Source organism: Conger conger, chromosome 17 (genome assembly GCF_963514075.1).
Source record: "Conger conger chromosome 17, fConCon1.1, whole genome shotgun sequence".
Classification (NCBI taxonomy): domain Eukaryota; kingdom Metazoa; phylum Chordata; class Actinopteri; order Anguilliformes; family Congridae; genus Conger; species Conger conger.
The window spans coordinates 4,141,066-4,160,830 of NC_083776.1; the positions used below are offsets into that span (position 1 = coordinate 4,141,066).

The 19,765-nt window shown below is 50.0% G+C and overlaps 1 protein-coding gene across 1 annotated transcript in view; it reads left to right on the plus strand.

Moving 5' to 3' along the window:
• atp10a (ATPase phospholipid transporting 10A) overlaps positions 1–19,455 on the plus strand; it is a 30,271-nt gene extending 10,816 nt beyond the window's left edge. The window contains exons 7-21 of the mRNA XM_061226861.1: positions 245–497; positions 1,001–1,215; positions 2,348–2,515; positions 4,935–5,487; positions 8,051–8,154; positions 9,335–9,461; positions 10,003–10,187; positions 10,998–11,316; positions 11,874–11,950; positions 12,844–12,969; positions 13,777–13,977; positions 15,194–15,274; positions 17,315–17,419; positions 17,942–18,129; positions 18,888–19,455. Coding sequence (XP_061082845.1) covers positions 245–497; positions 1,001–1,215; positions 2,348–2,515; positions 4,935–5,487; positions 8,051–8,154; positions 9,335–9,461; positions 10,003–10,187; positions 10,998–11,316; positions 11,874–11,950; positions 12,844–12,969; positions 13,777–13,977; positions 15,194–15,274; positions 17,315–17,419; positions 17,942–18,129; positions 18,888–19,455 — 3,270 coding nt within the window. The remainder of the gene's footprint in view (positions 1–244; positions 498–1,000; positions 1,216–2,347; positions 2,516–4,934; positions 5,488–8,050; positions 8,155–9,334; positions 9,462–10,002; positions 10,188–10,997; positions 11,317–11,873; positions 11,951–12,843; positions 12,970–13,776; positions 13,978–15,193; positions 15,275–17,314; positions 17,420–17,941; positions 18,130–18,887) is intronic.
• Positions 19,456–19,765: the final 310 nt, after the last annotated feature.

Genomic DNA, 19,765 nt, shown 5'->3' on the forward strand with positions numbered 1-19,765 from the left:
GTGGATTTAACCAAGGGCCTCTTTTATGAAGCTGGTTTATGGAGTTAACTACATTGCGTAAACCCAGGAACAGCTCTTTGTACTTCAGTCCGTCTTCCAGATTGGGGAGGGTTCTGGGTTTTAGTCCATTATCCAGCTTTCTCAGAAATCCTGCTTTGTGATGCTGGCCCCTGGTAATTCATGTTTATCTAGGTTTGAGCGCTGCGGTAAAAAACTGATTTTTATTCTCTTTTTTCCGTGTCAGGTGCTGATCCCCATCTCCCTCTTCGTTTCCATCGAGATCGTTAAGATCTGCCAAGTCTATTTCATCCACCAAGACGCGGACCTGTACGACGAGGAGACGGAGTCTCCCCTGCAGTGCCGCGCCCTGAACATCACCGAGGACCTGGGCCAGGTGCAGTACGTCTTCTCCGACAAGACCGGCACGCTGACGGAGAACAAGATGGTGTTCCGCCGCTGCACGGTGGCGGGGGTGGAGTACTCCCACGACGCCAACGGTGAGCGGGGGCTCGTAGGCCAGCGGGGCTCGTAGGCCAGGGGGGGCTCGTAGGCCAGCGGGGGGCTCGTAGGCCAGTGGGGGGATCGTAGGCCAGTGGGGGGATCGTAGGCCAGCAGGGGCTCGTAGGCGGCCAGCTGGTGTGCATAGGCGCACACGCACACGCGCATTCATACGGTGCACGCCCACCCACACACACACACACGAGACTAAGACGCAGCCTGTAGCCTGGTGGCCGAATGGGTCGGTGGTTCAAACCCCCGGTGTAGCCACGATAAGATCTACACAGCCCCTACACAGGCCCTTGAGCAAGGCCCTTAACCCCACATTGCTCCGGGGGGTATTTGCCCGTCCTTGGTCTAATCCAACTGTAAGTCACTTTGGATAAAACGTCAGCATCAGCTGAATAACGGTACTGTACTGTAATGTACTGTACTGTAATGTACTGTACTGTACTGTAATGGACCTTTAAAGAGCGTTTTTGCGTGTGATGTGTGCTGGCAGCGCGCAGGCTGGCGCAGTACCAGGAGCTGGACTCTGAGGAGGAGGAGTGTGTGTCGGGGGGCACCCTGCCACGCAGGGACAGCTCCACCAGCCACCAGAGCGCCAGGGTGGTGCTGCGCTCCCAGAGCACCAAGTCCCACCGCCGCACCGGCAGCCGGGCCGAGGCCAAGAGGGCCAGCATCCTGTCCAAGCACACGGCCTTCAGCAGCCCCATGGTGAGTCCCCAACCCCCACCGCCATTGGTCTGTACCCAACCCCTCTACCGCCATGGTCTGTACCCAACCCCCTACCGCCATGGTCTGTACCCACCCCCTCTACCGCCATGGGGAGCACCCACCCCCCCACCCACCATGGTCAGTACCCAACCCCCCACCCGCCATGGTCTGTACCCAACCCCCTACCCGCCATGGTCAGTACCCAACCCCCCACCCGCCATGGTCTGTACCCAACCCCCTACCCGCCATGGTCTGTACCCAACCCCCTACCCGCCATGGTCTGTACCCAACCCCCTACCCGCCATGGTCAGTACCCAACCCCCTACCCGCCATGGTCAGTACCCAACCCCACACCCGCCATGGTCAGTACCCAACCCCCTACCGGCATGGTCTGTACCCAACCCCCCACCCGCCATGGGGAGTACCCAACCCCCTACCGCCATGGTCTGTACCCAACCCCCTACCGCCATGGTCTGTACCCAGCCTCCCACCCGCCATGGTCAGTACCCACCCCCCCACCCGCCATGGTCTGTACCCAAACCCCTACCGCCATGGTCAGTACCCAACCCCTCTACCCGCCATGGTGAGTCCCCAACCCCCTACCGGCATGGTCTGTACCCAACCAACCCCCTACCCGCCATGGTCAGTACCCAACCCTCTACCCGCCATGGTCAGTACCCAACCCCCCACTCGCCATGGTCAGTACCTATACCCCCCTCCCCTCTTTTTGATGGTCAGTACCCCTATCCAAACCCCATGATCCGTACTGCCACTATGATCAGTAAGCTTGCACATGGTCAGTACTGCCACTATGATCAGTAAGCTTGCACATGGTCAGTACTGCCACTATGATCAGTAAGCTTGCACATGGTCAGTACTGCCACTATGCTCAGTAAGCTTGCACATGGTCAGTACTGCCACTATGCTCAGTAAGCTTGCACATGGTCGATAATTAGTACTTCCCCATGGCCCTACTTCCCCATGGTCAGCGTGTAGTTTCTGATCCTGTCACAGCACACACGTTACATAAGCGCTTGTTCTCCTGTGCCTCGTGTTTTTAGCTGAGTGTGCGTGTCTGGTGTGTGTGTAGCGGGTCTCCACGGTAACGAGCGGACGGTCGCTCTTTAAACAGGAAAAGGACATCACGCCCGACCCGCAGCTCCTGGACAAGGTGAACGAGTGCAGCAGCCAGCCCCTGGGGGGGCTCTCCCACGAACTCTCCGACATCATGGAGTTCTTCATCGCCCTCACCATCTGCAACACCGTGGTGGTGTCCTCCCCTAGTCATCCTCGGCAGAAGGTACGAACGGGGTGTGTGTGTGTGTGTGTGTGTGTGTGTGTGTGTGTGCGTACATTGTGTGTGTGTGTGTGTGTGTGTGTGTGTGTGTCTACATTGTGTGTGTGTGCGTGTGTGTGTGCGTGTGTGTGTGCGTGTGCGTGCGTGGTGTGTGTGTGTGTGTGTGTGTGTGTGTGTGTGTGTGTGTGTGTGTGTGTGTGTGTGTGTGTGTGTGTGTGTGTGTGTGTGTGTGTGTGGTTAGGTTCGCGCCTTCGGGCCAATAGCTGCAAGCAGTGGCCAGCCAATCGCTGGAGCTCTTTAAACACGGATGTCCGCATTGCTGAGGCCAGACTGAGGCAACGAGTTTGTGACTCACTCATTTCAAAATGTGCAGCTTCTTTGTGCAACTGTTGCACAGTGTTGATTGTTGACCTGCGGTGTCTCGTCACTACAAAGATCACTCCCTCACATTACTGAATGCTTTCGTTTCTATCTTACTATTTTTGTGTCCATTTTGTCCTTGAGTTTTATCATAATTCCTATTGAGCACATTGAAACTGAATATGACACTCTCAGGGACTGTGTGTTTGGAGGGGAGAGTGTTTGGAGGAGAGTGTTTGGAGGGGAGCGTTTGATGTAGCCGATCGTTCAAAGAGTAAGCTGCCTTCCACTGCCTTTCAGCCAGGAGTTCAGGACAGAGTTCAGGCAGATATGTTAATAGATTTACAATACAACAAGCAGATAACAGACCATAACGGGGTTAATGGATCTCCATAGAACCCGTTTTTAACTGCTGTTATGTTGGCAAATCAGATAGCTGCTGGTAACCCAGAATTGATTATTACCCAGTAATATATTACCCAGGTGATTCACTTCTAACAGTGAGTGCAAATGAGTCCAATCAGAATCTCATGTACTGTGGACGAATTTATTAAACACTGAATATTTAACAGTGTAGTCTCCCCAGTGTATGAACTAAACTTGAGACTGTTTAACTAAGATTTGCCAATGGGGTAAATTTCAGTTTCACTTGACAAGCAAAAAGCAGTTAATATTTTCTACTTGAGAGGAACAGTTACAGTCCCGTTACAACACTAAAACACTTGATATTTTTGCAGAGAAGCTTTTGTTCATCAGCAGTATATTAAGTATGCTGTACATTAAGTAGGATATGCCCAAATGAGCCAAAGCATTATGACCACTCACAGATGAAGCGAATAACATTGAGAATCATGACAACGGTGCCTGTCAAGGTCTGGGATATGAGATGGTAAGCAAAAAGTGTAATAAACCTCACAACTTACAGAATTTAAAGGATCTGCTGCTAACATCTTGGTGTCAGATACCACAGGGCACATTCAGAGGTCCTGTACAGTCCATGCCTCAGGTGGTCGTAGTGTTTTGGCTCATCGGTGTAATTTGATTGACTGGCATCTGTGCTGGGTGCCTGGTGAGGGAGGACTGGCATTAACCCCTTCATTCCCCAATATAAAGTGGCTCCACCCAAATCTCAAGGGGTTTTGGCTTTGGTTGAGAAAGTTTAGAAAATTTAGAAAACTCAAAACGGAAATATTGCGGTCATTTTCATTAGTTGAAAAGGTATGAGGTTGAGTGTGCCATATGGCACTCTAGGGATTTTACGGTAGTTATGATTGAGTGCCATATGGCATTCTAGGGATTTTACAGTAGTTATGATTGAGTGCCATATGGCATTCTAGGGATTTTACGGTAGTTATGATTGAGTGCCATATGGCACTCTAGGGATTTTACAGTAGTTATGATTGAGTGCCATATGGCACTCTAGGGATTTTACAGTAGTTATGATTGAGTGCCATATGGCACTCTAGGGATTTTACAGTAGTTATAATTGAGTGCCATATGGCACTCTAGGGATTTTACAGTAGTTATGATTGAGTGCCATATGGCACTCTAGGGATTTTACAGTAGTTATGATTGAGTGCCATATGGCACTCTAGGGATTTTACAGTAGTTATGATTGAGTGCCATATGGCACTCTAGGGATTTTACGGTAGTTATGATTGAGTGCCATATGGCACTCTAGGGATTTTACAGTAGTTATGATTGAGTGCCATATGGCACTCTAGGGATTTTACGGTAGTTATGATTGAGTGCCATATGGCACTCTAGGGATTTTACAGTAGTTATGATTGAGTGCCATATGGCACTCTTGGGATTTTACGGTAGTTATGATTGAGTGCCATATGGCACTCTAGGGCTTTTACAGTAGTTATGATTGAGTGCCATATGGCACTCTAGGGATTTTACAGTAGTTATGATTGAGTGGGATTTTACAGTAGTTATGATTGAGTGCCATATGGCACTCTTGGTGCTGACAGGGTTTAGTGGGAGGTAATGTGATGGATGGGCATGGGCCCTGGGTGCCTGCTGAGTCGGGCGTGGCGTTAAAGGCTCCTCCCTGCAGGTGCGGATGCGGTTCGAGCTCAAGTCGCCGGTGAAGACCATCGAGGACTTCATCAAGCGCTTCACGCCCAGCCGCCTGACCTCGGGCTCCACCAGCAGCAGCTCGTCCAGCCTGGGCGCCGGGCGCCCGGCCCAGAAGCACAGCTCCGCCAGCCTGCCCTCGCCCGGCGCGGACAGCGCCCTCCTCAGGCTGGAGGAGGAACAGCAGCAGCACCACCCGGGCCGCTCTCCGGACCTGCAGCGGGCCTTCAGCCCGGCCGCGCCCGCCGAGGAGGGGGAGCTGCGGTACGAGGCGGAGTCCCCGGACGAGGCGGCGCTGGTCTACGCCGCGCGCGCCTACAGCTGCTCCCTGGTCGGCCGGCTGCCGGACCAGGTGACCGTGGAGCTGTCGCACCTGGGCAGGCTGCACTTCGAGCTCCTGCACACGCTCAGCTTCGACTCCACGCGCAAGCGCATGTCCGTGGTGGTCCGCCACCCGCTGACCAATCAGATCACCGTCTACACCAAAGGGGCGGACTCCAGCGTCATGGACCTGATCCGCACCCCGTCCGCCGGTAAGCGCGTGCCGACGGGTCGTGTGAACCGGGGGGGCGCTAGACTGGGACCCGGAAGGTTGGTGGTTCAAACCCCCCCACGTGTAGCCACAGTAAGATCAGAACAGCTGTTGGGCCCTTGAGTTAAGGCCCTTAACCCCGCATTGCTCCGGGGGTGGATTGGCCTCTGCTCAGTCTCATCGACTGTGAGTCACTTTGTATTTAAAAAAGCGTCTGCTGAATAACTTTGATTTATAATGCACGGTCTAGCTGTGACTCGGCCTGTTGTGTCAGGACTTAACTACGACACGGGAGTGAAGTTATCCCACTGTGTTATTGCTGCTTCTCTGTCAGCTTATCGGATTAATCTACAGGGGTTCTGGTTTTTATCTGTGTGATCACTCTAGCACTTGGAACCGTCCTTCCCTCTCGGGTTTCCAGTGCACCTGTACCTGGTTATGATTTGCTCTGTGTTGTACGTCGCTCTGGATAAGAGCGTCTGCCAAATGGCTGTAATGTAATAATGTAATGTCCTGATGCCAAAAAGTGTAACTATGACACACTGTGTGTGTGTGTGTGTGTGTGTGTGTGTGTGTGTGTGTGTGTGTGTGTGTCTCTCTCTCTGTGTCTCTCTGTTTGTCTGTGTGTGTGTGTTTGTCTCTGTTTGTCTCTGTTTGTCTGTTTCTGTGTGTCTCTGTGTGTCTCTGTGTGTCTCTGTGTGTCTCTTTCTGTCTCTTTCTGTGTGTCTCTGTGTCTGCGTGTCTCTGTCTGTCTGTCTGTGCGTGTGTGTGTGTGTCTATGTGTGGGCACACGTTCATGCGTGCGCACGTGTGTGTGTGCGACATCAGTGTAATTGTCCGAACGTTTCCTTTTTTTAAATGGCGATGAAAAGGGCGCATGTTCTTGGCACACATCAAAACTGAACAGATTTTTACTATGGAAAAATACCTTCTCTGGCCCCTGCTGCGCTGGAACTGTGCAGCTACTGTGCACTCTGGCTCTCCTGCGTGCAGATAAAAGCCTGAAGTGTTCGTGCTCTCGCCTCTTTGGGGGACATGGTGTCGGTGCTGCGAGAGACCAGGAGTCTGACGTGTGGGGACATGTTCTCAGCCGGGAGGTGGAAGATCTTCCAGGGCGGTTGTGTAACTGATTGTGGGAGGAAAGTAGCCCTGCAGAGTGCTTGGTTACATCACCCGTAGACGGGGATGTTTGTCAATGAGAGGGCAGAGTGGTGTGCTGGTGTGGGGCAACAGGGCGGACCTAGCTTCCGGGTATAACTTCCTCCGTGAAAGCTGTAGCAGGGACGTTTGTGAACGAGTTCAGTACGCTCACTGTTTCCACAAGATCACCAAGCGTGTGCTTCCAGATTCCTGTGCTTCCCCTAGAAAATAGTTTTTGGGGGGGGGGGGGGGTAGGCATGGGGAGTTCTGTTTTACGCGTAGCACCAGACCATGGGGACAGTGGGTGCGACAGTGGGGTTACTGTTTGGTGGGGGGAAGAGAGGGTTTTAACTACAGCAATATGAATGCATAAATATTCTCATAAAAGGATGAATGAAGATTTGTGCTTCAGTCGTGTGTTGTTCAGGCTCTGTCTTTCCGTGGGTGGTGAAGGCCTGCCTGTGGCCTTGATACTCTCTCTGCCTGCCCCTCTGACAGGCTGTTTACGCGGCCTGCGTATCTGACACCACATCCCTCCCAAAAAGCCGCGCTTAACAAATTACAGTACGCTAATGAGCGTAAATATTTTTCCTTCTCGGACTGAGATAATGTTACTCAATATTTGAACGCGGCCCCTGACAAGAATCGGCTCCGCATGGGCTGACAGAAAACCGATTGACTGGCTTAGATTATCTCCAGTTCCACTGACAACTCAGTGTAATCAAAATATGAGGAATTGCGCTCGATAATGTTTTGAGGCTGGGATACGTATCGGGGTCAGCGTTTAACAGCCGTTCCTCCTGCTGGGCTCGATCCCACCCAGGAATACGCTGGCAAGAGGTGTCCAGTGTTTAGATAAGGCGGGAATGCTGGAATCCCGCTGTCCGGAACGCCGGAGGCCTCCATGTCCTGGTCTGGTGCTGCTAGGGGCGACAGTCTCCGCCCACCTTCACTTTCTCCGTTCTTATTATGGGATGTCGCTCAGGAGGGAGTCCGTGCTGTGGGGAAACCTGCTGGTGAGGACTGGGGGTAAAATGCGTCTCGATGTAGGCTGTTTTATTTTAGCTTTCCCCCCTTCTCCTCCCCTGTTCGGGATTGCCAATCCGTGTGGGAGTGTATGTGTTTGTATCCATGCATGAGTATCCTCATGTTTATGTCTGTTATTTTTAGAATTGCCTCATTTAATTCTTTCAATTGCTTAATTAGTTATTTAGCTGGCTGGCGCTTTTAATCCGAAGTGAGTTCATCAGTCCTGGGGATTAAGGGCCTTGCTCAAGGGCCCAACAGTTGCCCTGATCTTATTTTAGCTACACTGGGGCTTGAACCACCAACCTTCCCGGTCCCAGGAAAGGACATTAGCCTATACTATATTATTATAAAAGGATTTTATGGATTTTAGTTGTCTTTTTTTTGTTTCCCTACAGGTGACACCAAAAGTAAACGCCAAAGAAAAATTCTGTTTAAAACGCAGAATTTTCTCAACCTGTACGCTGCCAGCGGTCTGAGAACTCTCTGCATCGCCAAAAAGGTAAGAGATTATTAAAAGCTGGAAGAAAGGGAAGTTCACTCTGGAGTAGCACTGAGTCCTATCACTGAGGCTCACAGGTTAGTCCTGGTGCTGTGTTAGTACTTTACAAGTGACTTACAGTTGATTGGACTAAGCAGGAGACAATCCTCCCCTGGGGTTAAGGGCCTTGCTCAAGGGCCAAACAGCTGTGTGTGGATCTTATCGTGGCTACAGCGGGGTTCAAACCACCGACCTTGTGGGTCCTAGTCACGTACCTTAGCCACTAGGCTACGGGTGGTCCACAACCATACCTGCCTGTGGTCTGCAGCAGTCCCACACAGCTGACAGAGCGTCCCTGTAGAGTAGGCCAGTCTGTCAGCTGTCCATGATATTAACACGCGTCATTTATTTATTTATTTTTATTTATTTTTTTATTATTATTTTATTTTGTTACTTTTTTTGGGGGAATATATATATATTATTTTACAGGTGTCATTTCTCATCGTAATGTATCTGTCCTCCTCAGACTAAGAACACTAGGGCTTTCCAAACTTGTTTCTGGAGATCTACCCATTATCGGGGATAATCAAATCATGGTCCCGAGGTTTGAGAACTGCTGGTTTTCCCCCCTCACTTTACAGGTCTGGTGTGTACACAGTCTGGCCTATCGGTAGCACTAATTGCTCAGCTAATTACCTGGGAGAAAAGAAAACCAGGGTCGGATTTGGATTCAACTTGGATTTGTACTTTTTGGGAGTATTTCATAGGTTCCAGCAGACACGCTCAGTACAGTGTACACAAGTATTTGACCCAGATCGGTGGGCTGGTAACCTAACAGTTGCAGGTTTGATTCCCAGCTTGGGACACTGCTGATGTGCCCTTAAGCAAGGAAGCAAGGTGCTGAACTTGCTCTACTTCAGTATGTTTCCTGCTGTATGAATATAAACATGTCGCTCTGTGTACGAGCATCTGCTAAAGTGCCCGTAATGCAAAGCACTGGGTATTTGTACAGTGACTCACTCTGATTCATTCGTGCTTGGCCATTCACCATCCTCCGAAACGCGCTGCCTTTGTGCTTTTCGCTCACGGCGCCCCAGTGCTCTGTGACCGATGAGCGTCTGAGAGAATGAGCTGAGGTTTCATCGTGTGTGACGGTGAGAGAGAACGCGCGTCCTCACCGGCTCGGTGTGCTTCTTCTTAGACTCTGACGGAGGTGGAGTACGGGGACTGGCTGGAGGGCCGTTTGCAGGCCGAGACGGCCATTCAGGGGCGGGAGGAGCTGCTGTTTCAATCTGCCGTGAAACTGGAAACAAACCTTCATCTCTTAGGTAAGCGTTTACTCTCTCAACTTGGGCTGTTATTGCATTTTATCCATCTAGCATCGTGTGTCGACCTCCTGGAGCAGGGGTGGGGAAGGAGGGCCGTATCTGTTTCTGGATTTCATGCCAACTTCTGCTCTTAATTATTTAATTACCCCAATCATTTGGCATTTGATATTTTATCTACATTTCTTGATCAGTTAATGCACGACAGCTGAAGACAATTTGCTGTATTTTAAGCACAGGTTACATTTCTTACATTTCTGACAATTTGAGATGTTTTTGATCAATAATAATGGCATGGTGTAATGTGTGTGCGTGTGTGTGTTGTGCGCATGTGTGTGTGTGTGTGCGTGCGTGTGTTGTGTGTGTGTTGTGTGCGCGCGTGTGTGCGTGTGTGTGCGCGTGTGTGTGTGCGTGTAATGTGTGTGTGTGTGCGCGCGTGTGTGTGCGTGTAATGTGTGTGTGTGTGTGTGTGCGTGCGCGTGCGCGTGTGTGTGTGTGTGTGTGTGTGTGTGTGCGTGTAATGTGTGTGTGTGTGTGTGTGTAGGGGCCACAGGGATTGAGGACCGGTTGCAGGACGGGGTCCCTGAGACCATCGCCTCTCTGCGGAAAGCCGGGCTGCAGATCTGGGTTCTGACTGGAGACAAGCAGGAGACGGCCATCAACATCGCCTACGCCTGCAGGCTGCTCGACCCCGAGGAGGAGCTCATCATTCTCAACGCTGACACACAGGTACCAAACACTCCTCTCTATAGAGTATACACTCCTATAACAGAACAAACATACACACAGGAACACAACACACTTCTCTATAGAGTATATACCCCTATAACAGAACAAACACACACAGGTGCATAATACATTGCATTAATGGCATTGACGCTCCAGAGTGACGTACATTTGATTAGACAATCCAGATGGATGGGGGGTTAAGGGCCTTGCTCAAGGGCCCAACAGCTGTGCGGATCTTATTGTGGCTACTGGGGCACTAATGACTTTGCTTGATGCTAATGACGCAGGCGGTGTTGACCATGTTCTGAGCTGAGTTAGGGTTAGCTTGATGCTAATAACGCAGGCGGTGTTGACCATGTTCTGAGCTGGGTTCTGGGTTAGGGTTAGCTTCATGCTAATGACGCAGGCGGTGTTGACCATGTTCTGAGCTGGGTTAGGGTTAGCTTGATGCTAATGACGCAGGCGGTGTTGACCATGCTCTGAGCTGGGTTAGGGTTAGCTTGATGCTAAGGACGCAGGCGGTGTTGACCATGTTCTGAGCTGGGTTCTGGGTTAGGGTTAGCTTGATGCTAATAACGCAGGCGGTGTTGACCATGTTCTGAGCTGGGTTAGGGTTAGCTTGATGCTAATGACACAGGCGGTGTTGACCATGTTCTGAGCTGGGTTCTGGGTTAGGGTTAGCTTGATGCTAATAACGCAGGCGGTGTTGACCATGTTCTGAGCTTGGTTCTGGGTTAGGGTTAGCTTGATGCTAATAACGCAGGCGGTGTTGACCATGCTCTGAGCCGGGGCCCTGTGTCTCTGCCCCAGGAAGCGTGTGCCGTGCTGCTGGAGGAGAGCCTCCACTACATCCAGTCCAAGTTCCTGTGCGAGTTCCCAGAGCAGGCCAGCCGGGCCTCGGGGGAGGACCTGGGGGCGCTGGAGCCCCCGGCCGCCCTGGTGCACCGGCTGGGCCTGGTGATCGACGGGCGCACGCTGGCCTACGCGCTGGAGGGCAGCCTGGAGGACCGCTTCCTGGCCGTGGCGAGGAGCTGCCGCTCGGTGCTGTGCTGCCGCTCCACGCCGCTGCAGAAGAGCAAGGTGGTGAAGCTGGTGCGCAGCAAGCTCAAGGTCATGACCCTGGCCATCGGTACGCCCGCGCCTGGAGCTGTGGGAGTGTATGTGTGTGTGTGTGTGTGTGTGTGTGTGTGTGTGTGAGTGTGTGAGTGTGTGTGTGTGTGAGGGTGAGTGTGTGTGTGTGCGAGTGTGTGCGAGTGTGTGTGCGTGTGTGCGAGAGAGTGAGTGTGCGAGAGAGTGAGTGTGTGAGAGAGTGAGTGTGTGAGAGTGTGTGAGAGTGTGTGAGAGTGTGTGAGAGTGTGTGAGAGTGTGTGAGAGTGTGAGAGAGTGTGAGAGAGTGTGAGAGAGTGTGAGAGAGAGTGTGAGAGAGTGTGTGAGAGAGTGTGTGAGAGTGTGTGTGAGAGAGAGAGAGTGTGTGTGAGAGAGTGTGTGTGTGAGAGAGTGTGTGTGTGTGAGAGAGTGTGTGTGAGAGAGTGTGTGAGTGAGAGAGTGTGAGAGTGATAGTGAGCATACACACTCTCACACTCACATATACACACAAGTGTGAGAGTGAGATTTTGGTTTCTGGCCTTGCGTTTATTCCTGTGTGTGAGATAAAGAGAAGCTCCCTGTCTCTCCTCTGATTCCCAGGGGATGGGGCTAATGATGTCAGCATGATCCAGGTGGCTGATGTCGGAGTGGGGATCTCAGGGCAGGAGGGCATGCAGGTAAGGGGTGGGGGGGCGGGCATGGGAAGAGCTGCTCCTTACTGCTCTCTGTTGTTCCTATTACACTAAACTGTGCAAAAGTGAAGGGGTTTGAATATTTTTCTCACGCCACTGTACTTGCTCTTTATTGTCTATAAGCCAAAGTCTGTTTAATTCCAGGTTTTGCATATTTGCATATTTTTCCCTTGTTCCAGGTATTTGCACAGCTTGCGATATGGAAGGCAAGATTAATTTTATGCAACAGACTTTGTTTATACCGGTTTCCCAAGAAATATACACAGACACGGGGAGAGTCGGTGATCTATGTAGGTGAATTAATCTGTCAGCTCATTTAGGATTTCCAGAATAAGCTTAAAGATAAAATATTCATCTTTTGACTTCCTGGAAAAGCTATGGAACGCCAATATTTTAAGTTATATTTTATCAACAAGAACAGAGCAGTGCTGTATGGGCCTTAAAGTCTGGAATTACGTTTCACCAAACAGGAGCTGAAAGCCTCACCCTTTACACGCAAGGTTGAGTAATGCTCGTGATCCTCTGGTGTTGTTAATTACGTTATAGTTATTTCGCTGACACTTATCCAACTCGCAGTTGATTATAATAACCAGGGGACATTCCCCCTCTGGAGCAATGTTGGGTTAAGGGGGCCTTGCTCAAGTGGCCAACAGCTGCACGGATCTTACAGTGGCTACGCCGGCGATCGGACCGCCAACCTTGTGGGTCCCAGGCGGGTCCCAGGCGTGTAACGTGTAACCCAGGCGTGTAACGTGTAACCCAGGCGTGTAACGTGTAGCCCAGGCGTGTGTGGGGGAAGCCCTGAGCAGGGACGAGCTCTTGGTGCTCTCGCGGTGGAGTACGTCCCGCTCGCTCACACCGGATGTGCTCCTCTGCAGGCTGTGATGGCCAGCGACTTCACCGTGCCGCGCTTCCAGTACCTGCAGAAGCTGCTCCTGGTCCACGGCCACTGGTGCTACTCCCGCCTGGCCAACATGATCCTGTACTTCTTCTACAAGAATGCTGTGAGTGCTGATGCCCTGGTCTCTGAATCCTGTATCCGCCGTTTAATAGCCATAACCCTGTTTAATCACCACAAGCCTGTTTAATCACCACAAGCCTGTTTAATCACCACAAGCCTGTTTAATCACCACAAGCCTGTTTAATAACCACAAGCCTGTTTAATCGCCACAAACCTGTTTAATCGCCACAAGCCTGTTTAATCGCCACAAGCCTGTTTAATCACCACAAGCCTGTTTAATAACCACAAGCCTGTTTAATCGCCACAAACCTGTTTAATCGCCACAAGCCTGTTTAATAACCACAAGCCTGTTTAATCACCACAGGCCTGTTTAATCACCACAGGCCTGTTTAATCACCACAGGCCTGTTTAATCACCACAAGCCTGTTTAATCACCACAAGCCTGTTTAATCACCACAAGCCTGTTTAATCACCACAAGCCTGTTTAATCACCACAACCCTGTTTAATAGCCACAAGCCTGTTTAATAGCCACAAGCCTGTTTAATAGCCACAAGCCCGTTTAATAGCCACAAGCCCGTTTAATAGCCACAAGCCTGTTTTATAACCACAAGCCCGTTTAATAACCACAAGCCCGTTTAATAGCCACAAGCCCGTTTAATAACCACAAGCCCGTTTAATCACCACAAGCCCGTTTAATAGCCACAAGCCCGTTTAATAGCCACAAGCCCGTTTAATAGCCACAAGCCCGTTTAATAGCCACAGGCCTGTTTAATGTGTGACTGTGTGCTACTGAATGCCACTGTGTATGTGTTAATCTCATTTGTATTTTGCTCTTTTTTCTGGTTGTAGATGTTCGTGGCCCTGATCTTCTGGTATCAGTTTTATTCGGGCTTCTCGGGGTCGGCCATGATCGATCAGTGGTATCTCATCTTCTTCAACCTGATGTTCTCTGCTTTTCCTCAACTCGTCACTGGCACTTTGGACAAAGACGTGTCTGCCCAAACTCTGCAGGACCTACCTCAGCTCTACATGAATGGGCAGAACTCCGAGGTGTGTGTTGTGTGTGTGTGTGTGCGCGCGAGTGTATGTACATGGTCGCTGTGCAATTGATGCTTCTCATTCACCCGTTCTCTCACACACACACTCACACACCAACAGCGATTGTCTTGCAAGGCACCAACCACCTTGTCAGGAGCAAGTGTGTGTTTGTGTGTTTGTGTGTTTGTGTGTTTGTGTGTTTGTGTGTTTGTGCGCGTGTGTGCGCGTGTGTGCGCGTGTGTGAGTGTGTGTGTGTGAGTGTGTGAGTGAGTGTGTGAGTGAGTGTGTGTGTGAGTGTGTGTGTGAGTGTGTTTGTGTGTGTGCGTGTGTGTTTGTGTGTGTGTGTGTGTGTGTGTGTCTCTCTCTGTTGACCTTTACACGCTGCCGTGTCCTGCTGGGTTGAGCACCATTATGTGAGGTTTCGCACAGTCTCTCCAGCCAAACTCTCTCCATAAATCAAACCCTGCTTCTGCTGCCCTGCTGGGCCAGCCTCATCCCAGCTGACAGAGGTACTGCGCTTTTACGATGACATCCGTGCTGCTGGAGGGCTGTGGCTCTGACCACAACCTGCAACTGCGTTCAGAATCACCCTTCTCTTTAAAGGGGCAGTCCACCCAAAAGCTCTTTGCTGTAGTTTCAATATAGCAACATCTTAGCATCTTACTGTATTAAAGCACACAACTGCTTATAAATTCATAGTTGAGATATTAACAGGTGTAATTTCAACACTCAATGAGCACTTATTTTTTATATTGTTGAGTCTTCTGCTGCTGTAGCCTATCCACTTAGAGGTTACGTTATGTGTTCAGAGATGCTCTTCTGCATACCACTGTTGTCATGTGTGGTTATTTGAGTTACTGTCACTTTCCTGTCAGCTTTGACCAGTCTGGCCATTCTAATAATAATAATAATAATAATAATAATAATAAGCCACAAGCCAATAAGCCACATTCTCCTCTGACCTCTCTCATTCACAATGCAGTTCTGCTCGCTGAATTTGTAACAGTTTTTTGCACCATTCTCTGCAAACTCTAGTCACTGCTGTGCGTGAAAATCCCAGGAGATCAGCAGTTTCTGAGATACTGAAACTACCCCATCTGGCACCAACAGTCATTTCACGGTCAAAGTCACTGACATAATAAGTGTCTTTGAGTAAGCTGTGTGAGTGGTTCTGGATGACAGACTCTGCTGGCTTCCTGAAATGTAATTTGTCTCGTGTGTTTTTCAGGAATATAAGCCATACATGTTCTGGATGAATATGATTGATGCCTTCTACCAAAGCATCGTGTGTTTCTTCGTGCCCTACTTTGTGAGTATGTTTCTCTGTTTCTCTTTATTGGTACCAGTGTAGTGTAGCATAGTTGTTTGGGTAAAAATTGTCTTTCAACTCTCAAGGTTGTAGATTCGATTCCTGGGTAGGCCACCTCTCTACCCGGGGCAGCCTGTAGTCTAGTGGTTAAGGTACTTGACCGGGACCCAGAAGGTTGGTGGTTCAAACCCCGGTGTAGTCATGATAAGATCAGCACAGTTGTTGGGCCCTTGAGCAAGGCCCTTAAACCCACATTGCTCCAGGGGGGATGGTCCCCTGCTTCGTCTAATCAACTGTATGTCGCTTTGGATAAAAGCATCAGCTAAATAACAAATTATTATTATTATTAAGTGCTCAGTAAATGTTGAGCTGTGTAAAAGTGATTGTGTGTAAAGGGTACACTGTGGCAAGGAAAGTAAAGTTTGCTCGATGCTGAAAATGTAAACCCTAAATGTAAATCTCTTCCTGGTTTCTATGAGTTTGATAAACCCTCTTTTTCTTACTTCTGCATGGTTTCTCGGTGAGTTTCCTCTCGCGTTTGTGTCTTTTATTCTTTAGTTTCTAACATGGTTCAGTCTCTGTTAGTTTCTGCTTTCTCTGTCTTTGTTGCTGTGCGTGTGTGTGTGTGTGTGTGTGTGCGTTTTGTTTGCTCTGGTTTCTAACATGGTTTCTGCTTCTGCTTGTTTTATGCTTTCTTTGCCAGATGTGTCATTCGCTTTGCATGATTTTTGTGTATATTGACCCTGTCTGGTTTCTGTGTGTGTTTCCATCCAAGATTTATTTAGGCCTACACGATTTCTGTGTGTTTCTTCCCATTTCATTTTGAATGTTAACTAGACTTGCTTGGTTATGTTGCAAGTGTGGTGCTTTTTGTGACTTTTGTGACTGTTTTCTATTATGTGTCAGATTGTGTCTTGATGTTGCATGGGTGCTGTGCGATATCATATCTTAGTATTTTGTGGTTTGTGTGTCAGTTTTTCTTTTGTGTTGCATGGTTTGTGCATGAGTTCATATCTTAGTGTTGTGTGGATTGTGTGTCTGTTAATAACTTGTGTGCTTTGTGTGTGACTTCGTAGTGCGGTATGGTTTTGTGTGTGAGTTCATTTGCTAGTGTTCTGTAGTGTTGTGTAGTTAGTGTGCGTGTGTTCACAGTTCTGTGTGGTTTGTGTGAGTTGATGCGTTAGTTTTGTGTGGTTTGTGTGTGAGTTCATGTGTTGGTGTTCTGTGATTTGTGTGAGTTCATAGATTGGTGTGTGGTTTGTGTGAGTTGATATGTTGGTGTTGTGTGGTGTGTGAGAGTTGATGCATTAGTGCTGTGTGGTTTGTTAGTGGTGTGTGAGAGTTGATGTCTTAGTGCTGTGTGGTTTGTTGGTGCTGTGTGGTTTGTTGGTGTTGTGTGGTTTCTTAGTGGTGTGTGAGAGTTGATGCATTAGTGCTGTGTGGTTTGTTGTTGTTGTCTGGTTTGTGAGAGTTGATACGTTAGTGCTGTGTGGTTTGTTAGTGCTGTGTGGTTTGTTAGTGTTGTGTGGTTTGTTTGTGCTGTGTGGTTTGTTGGTGTTGTGTGGTTTGTGAGAGTTGATGCATTAGTGCTGTGTGGTTTGTTAGTGGTGTGTGAGAGTTGATGCGTTAGTGCTGTGTGGTTTGTTAGTGGTGTGTGAGAGTTGATGCATTAGTGCTGTGTGGTTTGTTAGTGGTGTGTGAGAGTTGATGCATTAGTGCTGTGTGGTTTGTTAGTGTTGTGTGGTTTGTTAGTGGGGTGTGAGAGTTGATGCGTTAGTGGTGTGTGGTTTGTTAGTGGTGTGTGAGAGTTGATGCATTAGTGCTGTGTGGTTTGTTAGTGGTGTGTGAGAGTTGATGCATTAGTGCTGTGTGGTTTGTTAGTGTTGTGTGGTTTGTTAGTGGGGTGTGAGAGTTGATGCGTTAGTGTTGTGTGGTTTGTTAGTGTTGTGTGGTTTTTAGTGGGGTGTGAGAGTTGATGCGTTAGTGCTGTGTGGTTTGTTAGTGTTGTGTGGTCTCTCACTGGGCTCTCTGCTGCCCCAGGCCTATGCTGACTCAGATGTGGACTTGTTTACATGGGGCACGCCCATCACTACCCTGGCCCTCTTCACCATCCTGCTCCACCTGAGCATCGAGACCAAAACCTGGGTGAGCGCCGCTCCACTCTGGCACTGCGCTGCCTTTCCTCCGCAGACTGTAGACAAATATGGACCAAGTGCCGGTTACGTCACCTGAAAAGTGTTTTGATGCCCAGGAAGTCGTGTTCAGTGATGGTACATTTGGAGCCAGAGACTGTGCAGTAGCTGATGCGGCCCCTCCACTCAGCCTGTGTGAGAGAGGGTGACAATCTGTCCCTGATTTGTTCACAATGCATTACTGTGTTGTCCTAATAACAGAATATCTTGAAGAAAATCGGCATTAGATGAAGGAAGAACACAGATTATCACTGCATCTTCTAGTGGGGGAAAAAAAATATTGACTTTGTATTTTTGTAATTGTACATTTGACCGTACATTGGAAACGGGTCTGAATGACCTACACTGGAGCCAACAGCAGTGGTGCTAGTGAGCACCGTCTCTCAGCTCGACCAGGAAATGAGCTTCAGGAAAGAAACACTCGGTTTTTGTTCTCGCCAATACTGTGTGTGTGATGCCTGTCTTCCCGCCATAGACCTGGCTGAACTGGGCCTCCATCCTCTTCAGTGTCGGCCTGTTCTTCACGGTGGCCCTGTGCTACAACGCCTCCTGCCCCGTCTGCTACCCTCCCTCCAACCCCTACTGGACCATGCACAGGCTGCTGGGAGACCCCCTCTTCTACCTGCTGTGTGTCGTTACCCCAGTGGTGGCTGTGCTGCCCAGGTAAGTGTCTCTACCTGTTGAGGGGCCCTACCTGATGTGTGTCGTTACCTGAGTGGTGGCTGTGCTGCCCAGGTAAGTGTCTCTACCTGTTGAGGGCCCTACCTGATGTGTGTCGTTACCTGAGTGGTGGCTGTGCTGCCCAGGTAAGTATGGCTTGTTTGAACAAGTTTTCTTTTTTTAAACCCCCCCCCCCCGATTGGTACAAATTTCTCCTGGCAGATTGAGGCAATAGTAAGACTAGCTGAAGAATGGACTTGTGTGAATTAGAATCCTAATGCATGCTAAATCTTAGTACCTCAAATTCTTGAAAACGAACAGAGATTTTATGAGTTTATACGGCTTTCTCTGAAGGTTATACTTGTGCACATACATACAAACAGTCCTGTTACTCCTGGCAGTAATACTACACTGCAGCCAAGTCATTCATTCTCCATGACCAAATGGCAGACTCACACAGACCTACTTCCACTGTTTATTGTTGCCAGATCGGTCTGTTATTACCTTTCTTTGTCCCCGTGAGTGTTCGACATTAAAAGGCCGTTTCATTCAGAGGTCTTTCTGGCACGGTATCAGTTGCAGAGTGCAGGAACGACATTACGAGCAGCTTTCAAGTCGCCGTTTCTGTAGCGGCCGTGCGAGGAGCCGATAGCAAGGGGGTGCCGTTTGATGTGCGGTCCAGGAAAGAGATTTATGTGTCAGGAAAGTGCTTCCTGTGTTTTTGCGGCGTGTCTGATACGCCGGCCCTGTGCTCTGCTCAGATATTTCTACAGGGCCTGCCAGGGCTCCCTGTTCCCCAGCCTGGTGCAGGTCGGCCGGCAGCTCGACAAACTGTCCCCGGAGTCCCGCGGGAGCTTCCTCAGCCAGCGCTCCATGTGCGGCGCCCGGTTCCCCCTGTATCCCTTTCCCGGGCCCTTCCCGCGGGACTACCACCCCGCCACCCAGGAGAGCCACCCCTGCAAGAAGTGGGACGGCCCGAAGCAGCCCATCGACCAGCTGAGGCCGGGCTGTACCACTCGGGTGAAGGACAATAAAGAGGGGGGGGAGCCCGACCGGCCGGCTCCCGCCGCCTCTCCGGACAAAAGCCCGCCGGGCCCCGCGGAGTCCCCCAGCCCCGCCCCGGCCCCCCAGGCCTGCAGCACCCCGCAGCCTGACCCCGCCCTGGGGCCCCCGCTCTTCCGGGTCCTGAACTGGACGGCGCCGCCGCCCTTCCCGCTGCGGGACGGGGTGCCGCTGAGGGCGCTCTCGCCGAGCGACCCCCAGCACAACGCCTCGGACCGCCCCCCGCACGCCCCCCGAGACGGCCTCCTCGCCACCACGCTCTTATGATCCCCCCCCTCCCCTCCCCTCCCCGTCTCTCTTCAGACGCCGTTCAAACACGCACGGCCTCTCCGGGGGCCGTTTTTCATAAAGCTATAAATAGGTACTATATGTATATATATGTGACATTTTTAAAGAGTTAAGAGTCTTTATTCGGCAGGATGGATGGGAAGAAGCACGCTGTATATTTCTTGAGGAAATGTAGGTGGTTTTGAGTAGAGGTTTTTTTTTTTTTTCTTCTTTTTTTTTTTTTTTTTCTTTCTCCTGTCAGTTCATTTTTTTTTAAATGGATTTATTCAGATTTATCCTATGCAGAATA